Below are 11798 nucleotides of genomic sequence, written 5' to 3'. Positions count from 1 at the left end.
CCTGACCAAAACCTAGGTGTTAAGTGCCCTTAGGTGAGTGCTTCCAGATTCAGAGTGACCAAGGGATTGCATTTTCATTACTTTCAGGGAACAGAACGATTTCAACCCTGGTCTCCTAGATTATAATCATCCATCCCACAGGCTGTCTGATGGCAAGAATTTTAAGCCCCATTTAAGGTGGACGCTGGAATTATTTCTAGATGGAGCAAAGTAGCACAGGTTGCTGAGCTGCAAATCACTGCAATAGTGACTGGCCAACCCAGTAACCCACAAGGCTAGCATGCCTTGTCAGTGCCACTGTGGTGTGAATTAGACTTTTTTACAGGTGACATCAATGCGGGAGAAGGAAGGGCAATGATGGGCAAGAGTGCTGGAATATCTGATGCTCAGAAACTTCCTTCCTCTTTATTCCTCTGTTAGGTCCCTGGGGAGGGGAACAATGAATGGGAAACTCTAGCACCGCCGCTAGCTAGCATATAGCACTATTAGGTTGGTGCAAAAGTAATTGCAGTTTTTTACTTAATGGTAAAACCACAATTACTTTTGCACCAACCTATTAGTAGCTGAACAAAAGTGTTTGTTGAACTTAATTGATCCTGGAAGACTGTGCCAACATTGAGGACAAAAAGAAAAAAGCCCATCTTGGAATCAGACCCATCTTTGCTCAAAGTAAGACTCTGGAATGTACTATCTGTGCAACTTGGGGCAAGTTATTTCACCTTTCTGGGTCTTGGTTTTGCCACGAATATGAAAGCTAGTCGTGTCCCTCTAGGAGAAGCGGTTCGTGTTAGTGGCAGGTGCGCCCCCTCCCAATAGGTGACAAGAACACGCCCTCTCCCGTTTCTGCGTTACCTCCCCCAGGCCGCGCGATGGCGCTGCGTCTCCGCAGCGGCCCGGGCCTCTCTGGGGCACTCGGGCGCGCTGGCCCCTGGGGACGCCGAGGGCGGCTGCGAAGCGCAGAGAGGCCGTGGTGAGTGCGGCGGCACTAGGGGGTGATCTTCCCGGCCCCCGGGCTCCCGGGTGGGAAGGGGCAGCTGGGCTGCGCGGAGCAGGCCCTCGTGAGCCCCGGGAAGGAACGCAGCGCAGGGTGTGGGGCCACCCTCAGCATCTGACCGCAGGCGGGGACGAGAGCCTTGGGCAGCAGCCAGGAGACCCCTCCCCTGACCGCTGACTTGCCGGGGATCCCTGGCATCACTTCCCCGCCGCCGAGACTTGGACCAGAGGGTTTCTAAGGCCCTTTCGGTTCCGGCGTTGCGGGGTCGCGGGTGATCCCGGGGTCTGTGCTCTGATCCCCGGCCCTGCCCGTCTCTCTTACAGGCTCTCCCACCTGTCACCCTGGCCCTTCTCTGCTTGGACGGTGTCTTCCTCTCCTCAGCTGAGAATGACTTCGTCCACCGGATCCAGGAGGAACTGGACCGCTTTCTGCTGCAGAAGCAGCTGTCAAAGTAGGCTCGTGGGAGGGGCGAGGGTGCCTCTTTGCTGGGAAGGGCAGTGTTCCCGAGCCGCCTGTGTGCCCTCCCCCAGGTGGTGCCTGGCAGCTGGCTCTGACCTTGGCCTTTAGTCTTCATAACGCCAGCTGCCGCTTCCAGCTGCATCTTTGTAATTCTGAGCATCACCCTGAGACTGAAGGGTCCCCGCACAGGGAGGCGGATGGGACCTGTGGGTCCCTGCGGTCACCTCTGTCTATGCTCAGATCCTTTGCAGTCCACCTGGGACCCAGGGGGCGGAAGGGAGGCCAGCGTTAATCCGCGATTAACCTGGGAGTGGACCTGGTAGGGGTCAGGCCCTGGACACCTGCTCAGCGCTTCTTCCCCTCCCTCCCCAGGGTTCTTCTTTTCCCCCCACTCTCCAGTCGCCTCCGGTACCTGATCCATAGAACAGCAGAGAATTTTGATCTCTTGAGCAGCTTCTCCGTTGGGGAGGGCTGGAAGAGGAGGACGGTCATCTGTCACCAGGACATCAGGTGTGTAGCCTCCCACCTTGGAGTGCCTGCAGCAGTGGTGTGTGGGCGGCCAGCCAGCTGGTCAGCCTTTGGAAGGGCAGGGCTGGGTGGAACCAGGGCTGGGACCCCAGGGCTGCTGCCATTCCTAGCCGCAGCCGCTTAACCAGGGCTGCCTTTTGCATCAACAGTGGAGCAGATATGCAGTTTGTGGAATTCACTTGGCAAAATCAGCTATGTGGTTGGGCCAAAAGAGAGAGAGATCTGTTTAAGTAGTGGGTGTGGTGGGGGGGTCTCCCTAGCATTCCTCTCAGTGAGCTTGTGCCCCACAGAGACCAGAAAAGCCCCTGCTGGGCTTGGGTCCCCTCTGTTCCCATGTGCATCTCACAGTGAGCATCATACTTTAATGACTGTGATCCTAGTGTTTGAAGTGACATGTTTTTCTGATAGCCTAATTCTTAAATGCAAAAGCTTACCTGCCTGGTGTGTAATTGAAGATGGACTAATCTCTAATTTTGATCATAGCACTAGAGGGGCGAGCTGGCTGCTCTGGGCTTGTTCAAAAGTGACAGCCTCCACTGTGATGCCTTCCTAAGGGATTTTCGAGGGTCATTTTGGCTGTGGTTTTCGCCTAATGCTGACCTGAATGTCACTCCTGAATGACAAGTGGCTCTAGTAAATCATTTTCCTTTGGGCCCCTATACACTCTGATTACCTCCTCCCATTCCTGCTCCAGGGTACCCAGTTCAGATGGCCTCTCTGGCCCCTGCCGCCCTCCTGCCTCCTACCCCAGCAAGTACCACGGTCCTCGGCCCACCTCCAACCAAGGAGCAGCTGCTCCCCGAGGTGCCCGGGCTGGCCGGTGGTATCGTGGACGCAAGCCAGACCAGCCTTTGTATGTGCCCCGGGTGCTGCGCAGGCAGGAAGAATGGGGGCTGACCTCTACCTCGGGGCTCAAGGGAGAGGCCCCAGCTGGCAGGGATCCAGAAGAACCTGGAGATGTTGGTGCTGGAGACCCCAACTCTGATCAGGGACTCCCTGTGCTGATGACTCAGGGATCAGAGGACCTAAAGAGCCCAGGACAAAGGTGTGAGAATGAGCCGCTGCCGGACCCTGTTGGCCCTGAGCCCCTGGGGCCTGAGAGTCAGTCAGGGAAGGGAGACAGGGTGGAGACGGCCACACGGTTTGGGTCCACCCTGCAGCTAGACCTGGAAGAGGGGAAGGAGAGTCCGCTGGAGAAGAGGCTCGTGGCAGAGGAGGAAGAGGACGAAGAGGAGGTGGAAGAGGACGGCCCCAGCAGCTGCTTGGAAGACGATTACACTGAGCTGCTGCAGGAGGTGATGAGGCTCTTGAGCCCAGAAAGGGAGGGCGGAGGTGAGGTGGGTGTGGCCATGGGTAGGGCTGGGTGTTGGGTGACAGGGATTCCTTAGGGAACACAGGAGAGGAGGTGTGGATTTGGGTCCCAGCCCAGCCATGTAGGAGCTGCTTGACCCTAGGCAAGTTATTTTGTGTTGCTGAGTCTCAGTTTCCTCATCTGAAACTAAAACCAGATAACACAGCCTTCGCTAGGTCACGGACTCTGTGTACAAGTACATCGTCATGTGTTATGGATGCCAGTCATGGAAATTACTCTTTAGCCTGAAGTTTTATCTTACAAATCTTGTTTCCTGGGGACCATGTGACTGCCCCTGAGACTGGCTGTGGGTTCGGTTGGGAGAGTAGAATCTTTTATGGCTATTTTATACATGAAGAATGCAGACCACAGACCTGCCAAATATCACAGCGCTAGCAGGGAAAGGAAGGGTCTTGGACTCGCCCAGTTCTGCCTCTTAACTGACTTTGCAACTTTGGGAAAAATTACTTAACTCTTGGGCCTTCAGTTTCCCCATCTGTAAAGCAGCTTTCTAGAATATAGTTTTCAGGATTCTATGGAACGTTGTGTGTGTAATTGCCAGTCACTTAGTGGGGACTCCATACAAGTAAATGCCCTCCCGTAAAACCCACGCTTCTTGACCTTCCAGCCCAGCCTGCCTGCTGCTGCCCTTCCCAGACTTTTGCTGTGAGGGCCCCTTCTCCCCGCAGAGCTCTCAGCGCACGGGCTAGTGGTTTGGAGCTCTGCGTGTCCAGGCTCCCCTTGCTAAAGGGTCCGATCTCTCCTAGATCACAGACAACCTGACGAAGAAGGAGATTCAGATAGAGAAGATCCACTTGGACACGTCCTCCTTTGTAGAGGAACTGCCTGGAGAGAAGGACCTTGCCCACGTGGTAGAGATCTATGACTTTGAACCAGCGCTCAAGACGGAGGACCTGCTGGCAACGTTTTCTGAGTTCCAGTGAGTGGTGGCTGGGGAGGTGCTGCCTTCAGAGAGAAGCTAGGACACGCTTGGTAGCTGGGGTGCTTGCCTGCCCCACCCCCAGTGCCTTAATGCTTCAGCAAGAGAGACAGAAAGTGGGTGTGTTGCCTGGGTTCTGTATTCCTGGGCAGTTCACCCTGCCAGCCATCCTTGGGGAAAGAGAGCACTGATTTGTTGGTCGTAGATACACCCTGGAGGCCCTAGACCTGGGCTAGCCCCTCTGCCTGGCCACATGCCTGCCAGGACCCCACGTACCCTCCCTCAGTCTTGAGGGACATGACAGCCCCCTCTCTTCCCCTTGCCCACCTCCCAGCAGCTGCTCAGTGGGTCTCCAGCAGGCTACAGGCCAGCTCCATGTGGCAACTGTTTCTAGGGTACACTGAGCAGCCTGCTGGGGCAGAGTGGAGGTTGGGATGGTGGCCAGAGTCTGCATTGAGAGACACGACTTCCCTCCTCCTCAGCTTCCCCACATGCCTTTAGATCGACCCTCCTGTCTTTCCTTCTTTTTTCTTTTCCTTTTTATTCTCATTTTGCCTTCTCCCCTTCCCCTTCTTTGTTCCTGCTCAGGCTTTCTTTCTCTTCTTTTGTTTTGAGACAGGATCTTGCTCTTTTGCCCAGGCAGGAGTGCAGTGGTGCGATCACAGCTTGCTGCAGCCTCAACCTCCTGGGCTCAAGTGATCCTCCCACCTTGGCCTCCCAAGTAGCTGGGACTACAGGCATGCACCACTGTGCCCAGCTCTGCCTAGGCTTTTGGAAACCCCTTTCTGCATGGCCCTCGTTAACCCTGCTTCCTAAAGCCTTCTTCCCCTGTGCTCTGCCCCTGAGCAGGAGGAGAGCCAAAGGGGTGGCTAGGGGCAACATGTTCTACGCTTGTATTCTCTACCTTGATGGTGCAGCCAGGCTGGGGCCCCTGTGCCTTCCTCAGCCCGGGTAGGGCCACACTGCCTTAGGTCTCTCACAGGCTGCAGGGTAGGTGGCACCTTCCTGAGCAATAGGAAGAAAGCCAACAGGAGCTTGGTGGCCCTGCTGGTTTGAGCTCCTGTTCCCCTCCCCCGCCACAGAAACCCTTTCTTCCCCAGCCTCAGACCCCATGGCCTTGGCCTGGCTGAGACAAGCCTGTGAGGAGTCTTTTCTTTGTGTTGTGCCATATGAGCTGTTTGAGTCCTGGCTTCTTTAGTTCTAGAAACTGGTGACCTGCCTGACATATTGACAGGAGTGACGTTTGTCTTTCTGAAGCCAACCATACGGGCTTCAGAGGAAGTTTGCTGCAAATGGTTGTCTCCGTCCCCGAGGAGATGGGACTTTGCCTCTGGCTCGTGGCATCTGTGGGCTGGAGGCGAGGGGGCGCGGCTGCGGGATTCGAAGAGGAGTTTGACCGCTTGCTTTCCTGAATGTGCTGTCTCCTCTCTCCCCGCACAGAGAGAAGGGGTTCAGGATTCAGTGGGTGGATGATACTCATGCACTCGGCATCTTTCCCTGCCTGGCCTCAGGTAAGGCACCCCCGGTGGGCCCGGCCCTCACTCGGATCCCCACTGAGAGGGAGGACTCTTGGTTCCCTGGGTGGAGGCCACCATCTCCTGGGCGCAGGCTCAGCTGAGCCACTGGGCTCTTGGGGTTCTGTTTCCAGCCTAAAACCCAGGGGGAGCCGAGCAGTCTCTGGCCCATAGTAATGCGCCTTAATGAAGAAGCCTTTCCTATTGTGTTAGTGCTTTCAGTGAAAAGGCATCAGATTCAGGCGACCTTTGCTGAGGAAGGTCACCGGCCAAGCCCAGCGGAGGTCCCTGTATTAAGTGAAAGCACAGGAAAGTGCTGCTTTAACGGCCAAAAGAATTTGAATTCCGGCGATTTCATATGGTTCAAGTAGACACATTCTTACTCGATTTTCACTTCGGCCTCAAGATATAGGTCAGGTTACCTCCACTGTACAGCTAGGGAGACTTAAGGATCCCAGAGTGTCAGGGGTACACTCCAAGTTACACAGCCTCTCAGTGCCACAGCTGGGGGCGCCACGCTGCCTCCTCATGACTCCAGTGCTCCTGTCCCTCTCAGCCACTTGCCTGCACTGCCTTGTCACACCACACCTTGGTATACACCAAACGTGTATACACCACGCCCCCTTCGCTGGGCTTCCTAGAAACAGCCTTCTGAACTCCTGAGCCGGGGGCTGGGAGCACCACTGCTGGTGGGGTCCAGTCCTCAGGAGGGAGGGGGCAGCATTTAGGGAGGGAACAGGGCACGGTGGGGTCTCAAACCCCAGAAAGGGAGATTGTAGAAAGAAAGGCAGGGAGGGAGGCCAAGAGGCTGCCATGTGCTGTGAGAGGAATGAGCTCTGGCCGGGGTTGGCCATGGCGTTCTGGTCTCCACAGACTACGGCGGGAGCAGGTTCCCTGGGTTCAGTTTCCTCTTCTGTAGAGCAGTGGGCAGCTTGGACCTGAAGCGTCTCCCAGGTCTGCTCTGCCGTACTCTGTAAATAGCCGGGGTGCTGCAGTGCCAGGTGTGACTCAGGACGGTGAACACATGTTCCCTGGAGGGTCCTGAGTGGTGAAAGGGGGAGAGGCTGTGTTTAGCCCTGGGGCTTCGGAAACTGGGAGCCCGCCTCTTCTGATGTCAGAATCACAGCCTCACCAGTGCTCTCCCTGACCAGCCTGGGGTGGGAGTGTCCTCTGAGCGCAGGGGTCCCTGTGCAGGCCTGTGGGGCTCTGGGGGACGAGGCAAGCAGGCGGCAGGCGTCTCTTGCCCATCCAGGGCGGTGTTGGAGCAGCCCTGCCCTGAGCTTCGAACAGGTGCACAACACGGCTGCTGGCGTTCGGGGTGGTAGGTGTGCCGCAGGATCCTGAGGAGGAGGGAGTGACTCCGCACCTGCTTTCTCTCCGCAGCTGCTGAAGCTCTGACCCGGGAGTTCTCGGTGCTCAAGATCCGGCCCCTCACGCAGGGAAGCAAGCAGTCAAAGCTCAAAGCCTTGCAGAGGCCAAGTAAGGAAAGCGGATGTCCGTGGATAGGGAGGCTATGTGTGTGTGTGCGCGTGTGTGCATGTGTGTGCGCGCGTGTGTGCATGTGTGTGTGAGCGTGTGTATGTGCGTGTCTGGTTTGAGCAGGGTCTTCTCCGTTCATTCTTCCCTCTTGACTTCTCTGCTCTTTGGGAGCCCTGGGCTGCAGTAGCCAGTGGGGCTGGGTTTCCCCTCCCTAGCAGGCCTAGGGGGGTCTAGGGCAGGGGTCTCCCTTGGGGAGTGGCATCTGCCAGCTGCTGTGCAGGGAGGCCCTCGTGCTCACACCCTCTTCTGGGCACCGCTCAGGGGAAAGCTGGTTCTTTCTTCTGGAGGGCCCTGGAAACCGTATCCCACAGGTCCGGGAAGGGCCTGGGCTTTGGAGGACCCCTAAATGGCTCTGTCAGTTACTTCAGTCGGCCTCAGTGACACTGAGGAAGTCACTCAGTGTGTGAGTTGGTTTCTTCTTCTGTAAAATGAGCAGACTCTTCAGTCTGGAGGATTGAATGAGAGCCTGGCATACCTGCCTGGAGCCCTGAGGGCACACAGAAGGTACCAGATAACCGTTAGCGCCTCCCTTTCCCCTTCCCCCTCCAGAAACCATGGTGGGAGATTTCAGACACGAGTTTTCCATGACTTCAAACTAGCAACTAGTAAAATGGGCCTGCAAGAGGCCTGCCGAGGCCGGCTGTGCTCTCATGGGTGGTTACGTAGCCAAAACTGTCCAAGGTTTCTTGGAACAGTAAATATCCTGTCCGTAGCTCAGGATATTTGTGAGCTCTGGGTGTTCCATCCTGACTTGATATCCCTCCCAAAGGACCCTAAAAAGCAGGGAGGTGTGCAGGATGAACCCCTCAGCCCCCTCACTGTAGAGACAGAGAAACAAGGGCATGGAGAGGCAACAGGTTTGGGTCAGCATCCCCTGGGGGGCCAGGATCCCTAAGTGGGCCCCCTCGCACAAGCATCCGGCCGCACCACAGGCACAGGTGGGCCCAGGCCTCACACATGTCACATGAGAGGCTGGCTCCGATGGTCTCGACGGCTGCTGTGTTGCTGGGGGAGAGGCAGCCACGGCCTTGTGTTCAGGTCCCCACCGTGGGGCTTTCCTTCTAGAACTCCTGCGTCTGGTGAAGGAGAGGCCGCAGACAAATGTGACGGTGGCCCGGAGGCTGGTGGCCCGGGCCCTGGGACTCCAACACAAAAAGAAAGAGCGGCCTGCTGTCCGGGGTCCGCTGCCGCCCTGAGGCCTGGAGACCCAGCCGGCCTGGATCTGCGCCCTGATGTAGCTGGTGCCCGAACACCATAAGCCTTCACAGATGCCAGAGCAGCCCCGCGCCACCCTCAAGCTTCACCATGGGGTGTGGTGGGCTTTAGTTTAGTCTCACAAATGGAGAAAAAATAAAAACTCACATTGTTCTAATGTGATCGCTTTGAAATGTGGTCTGTGGGGGACGCTAGGGGGTGCTGTTCCACCTTGCAGTGCAGGCCTGTGGCTGCTGAAGGAAGGTCACTTGAGGAGCTTGGCTGGGAGGAACCCCGCTAGGCCTGCAGGGCCTCTGTGCACAGCCTGCCCAGTTTTGGGAGCTGGGTTGCACCTGCTGTGTAGCACCTGCCCACACTCCTTTGGCAGTTCAGGTATCCAGCCCGCTGGCCTGTGCTGTGGGACAGTTCTGGGACCCCTGGGCTGGTCCTGGTGTTACCTGTCAGTGCCGGTTCTTGCAGAAATAAACGTGAACAAAGGCAAGAGGTGAGATCTGAATGTGCCCCGATGCCCTCATCGATTGTGGTTTGGGTGGAGTTGGTGCTAAGGTTGTCCTACCTACCCTCTAGTTTGCTGGGTCCTAGCATGCTGTTGACACAAGGGGGAGCCCCTGTGTCTGGGTGAGTGGCTGGTTTGGGCCGGCCACCCCCACCGCCACTGAGAATGGCTGGGAGCCCGTCCTGCGAAAGGATGCCCTCTTGCTTTGAGAAGCTGCCTGGCGGCTGTTTAAATCTAGACTTCCCATCCGACCCTAACATAACTGCTACGCCTCCTGACAAGTTTCAGTAAAAACCACAGGAGTGCAAGAAAGGTTATGACCCCTGTTCGCTGCTTTTTGTGATCTTCTTAGACTGCTTCTCCCAGAGGGCAGGAGCTGCCCCTTTTGGAGTCCACTGAAGGAGCCTCCTAGCAGCCACACTGGGCTGGAGGGGATCTGGGGACCCATGTCCACAGAAGGAAAACCATGAATGTATCTGAAGTTCCGCTTCCGGCCACTGAACACAGGAAGTCTGCTGCTCGGGGCCCAGGTGCTGTGGGTCAAAGGAAACACAGACGCGTTTCATAAATCTTTTATTCCAAGTTTCAAGTATGTGTAAGTGTCTGTGATGACACATGGTGCTCAGCGAGCGCCCTGTCACCCAGGACCCTGGTTATAGCACCGTTCAATCAAAAACCCACAGAATTGGAACAATAGGAAGATGAGTCACTTACACAGGTGGGTTGGTTTTTCCTTAGATTTGTACTTCCAAAGGCCCAGATGTCCAATATTAAATGCCAATAAACTTGTGTCTCAAAAGTCTGTGAAAATATAATAATAGTATCCTGAAAAACAAGGTCGGGGGGTGTGGAGAGAGAAGCACCAAGTCTGAGCTCACTGAATCAGAAAACACGTGGCACCATTATCTATGTGACTATAATAGACTAGAGGGTTTCCATGGAAGAGAGGTCTAGATATTCAAGTTTGCTGAAAACGACCTAAGAGGAGGAGAAACAGGATTCGGCCTGACCCTCTCTGGGGGCTGATGAGCCCACATTTGTCCACGTGTCACTGGAGAAGAACACGCCTGCACTGTGTCTGTGGTGAGCTCGGTGGCTTGAATGGGACAAGCTGATGACAACCTGTCTGTGGGCCTCGTCCTGGTCAAGGTTGGCTCTCAGTGCTGCTCCAGCAGCTCTGTGGACAAACCCCAGCCTCCAAGGCCTTCTCAGGCCCCAAGGGTCAGGCAGCAGCCCCCGGTGAGTGACGGAAGGGTCCCCTTCCTCCTGAGCTTGGACACGGCTGCAGGGGTCTGGACGGGGTGGGGGCCGGGCTGGGTGAGGGCGCGGTGGCGTTCGTTCAGACTCAGTTGTTGGGGGAAGTCCCACGGAAGATGTGGTGTGGCCTGAAGACAGGAGATGACCACGCAGATTTCTTTACTGCGGGGAGAGCTGGTTGTTTAAGAGCCCGCTGAAGTGCTCAAACTTTTTTTCCGTCTCTTCACTGAAGGAACCACCTGAAGAGTGAGAATCGGGGGGAGAAAGTGGGCAAAGGAGGTGCTCAGGCCTTGCCTGACCCTGGTAAGTGGGCCGCAGGGGCTCTGCCGGGGTCACCTCTGTGTGCCCTCACAAGGACAGGTGCGAGGCGCTGGCCATCTCTAGGGGTGGGCACATGGCAGGTGCTCTGTCAAAGTTGAGTGAACGAGTGAATAAATATAGCGCCTTTAATTTTAACATTTTGCCAAGAGTGAGGCCCATGACTTCTCCTGCAGAGGAAAAAGCTCTGCCTTCCCTCTTGTTCCCCAAGTCCTATCATCCAAGGAAAAAAGTGTCTTTATTGGACACTAGGAATAACCGTGCTTTGCTAGCTTCCAGCTCTTGACAGAAAAACCTGATAGGCAGAGCCCACAGATTGCTGATGCCCACATTTTTGAGGTCACATGCACGATGAGCCAGTGGCCTCGGCTCCAACCCTTAAATAGCCTTGGGGTCTGCGCTGGGCCGGCCCAGTCCTGTACCACCCTCTCTCCATGGCCGGAGCTGGCTGTAAAAACTCAGTCTCCATCCAGGCCTGTGTGTCTGTGGCTTCCGTCCTGAATGTGGAAATGTGATGCTGGCTGCATTCCCTGAGCTCTTTACCCAAATTAGGAAGCTGCCTCTGGGTCCTTGAGAAAGTAGGGCAGCTCCCGCCTGCTTCCTGGAGCGGGGGCGGCCTGGACCTTACCTATGTGGCAGTTGTACATCCAGATGCGGTGGCCGTCATAGCGGCTCCTGCACTTCATGATGTTGTTGGAGTAATCAGATTCTGCAACCTCGAAGTTGGGGTTAATCACAACCTGGGGAGAAGCAGGGCAGAGGAGGCTGCTGGATCCCTCTGTGGCCACCTCCACCCAGGCCCGGGGATCTGCGAGACCAGCGACCTCAGGGAAGGGGAGCGTGGCAGGTGCCGGGACCCAAGAAGGGAGTCTGTGGGTCCCAACAAAGTCCTTGGGGTGGGGCAGAGATGAGTCAGGGAGCACAGGGAGCATGGCCCGGAGGAGGGAGACCCTGCCCTCTGTCCATGGCGGTGTAACACACACCCCTCTACCCAGGGTGGGCCTTCGGAAGGGGGTCACCCCCTCCTGGGAGTTCTGAGGGAGGCAGGAGTTGGGGTCTGGGGAGACCCCAGAAGAAGATGCTGGAGAAGCAGAAGGGTATGGGGAGGACCTGGCAGTGTGGGAAGCGGGAAGAGGGCTGCCTGGGCACTGGAGATGGGACACTCGTCACAGCCATGTGACTGTGGA

General features: G+C 56.3%; 2 protein-coding genes across 2 annotated transcripts in view; one reads left to right on the top strand and one right to left on the bottom strand.

The window, feature by feature from the left end:
* The first annotated feature begins 747 nt into the window (after positions 1-747).
* On the top strand, positions 748-8697 carry LOC105482146 (R3H domain and coiled-coil containing 1). Its single transcript, XM_071067438.1, has 9 exons — positions 748-760; positions 825-970; positions 1318-1445; positions 1826-1963; positions 2676-3276; positions 4100-4272; positions 5713-5783; positions 7170-7265; positions 8391-8697. The coding sequence occupies exons 1-9, from the start codon at positions 748-750 to the stop codon at positions 8519-8521; spliced, it is 1497 nt and encodes a 498-aa protein (XP_070923539.1). The 3' UTR covers positions 8522-8697.
* Positions 8698-9596: 899 nt separating this feature from the next.
* The window catches only part of LOC105482063 (lysyl oxidase like 2), a 99146-nt gene continuing 96944 nt past the window's right edge, over positions 9597-11798 (bottom strand). Inside the window, exons 13-14 of the mRNA XM_011741933.3 lie at positions 11240-11351; positions 9597-10532 (exon numbers count right to left, since the gene is read on the bottom strand). Of these exons, the coding sequence (XP_011740235.3) occupies positions 10453-10532; positions 11240-11351 (192 nt within the window). The 3' untranslated portion in view covers positions 9597-10452. The remainder of the gene's footprint in view (positions 10533-11239; positions 11352-11798) is intronic.

This window comes from Macaca nemestrina, chromosome 8, assembly GCF_043159975.1.
Source record: "Macaca nemestrina isolate mMacNem1 chromosome 8, mMacNem.hap1, whole genome shotgun sequence".
In the NCBI taxonomy this organism is placed as follows: domain Eukaryota; kingdom Metazoa; phylum Chordata; class Mammalia; order Primates; family Cercopithecidae; genus Macaca; species Macaca nemestrina.
This window is presented reverse-complemented; position numbering and strand designations above follow the sequence as displayed.

Bases quoted from the DNA above. Each gene is read 5' to 3' on its own strand.
- LOC105482146 (XM_071067438.1), top strand. The intron at 971-1,317 runs GTGAGTGCGGCG...TCTCTCTTACAG, and splicing joins CGAAGCGCAGAGAGGCCGTG to GCTCTCCCACCTGTCACCCT. The intron at 1,964-2,675 runs GTGTGTAGCCTC...TTCCTGCTCCAG, and splicing joins ATCTGTCACCAGGACATCAG to GGTACCCAGTTCAGATGGCC.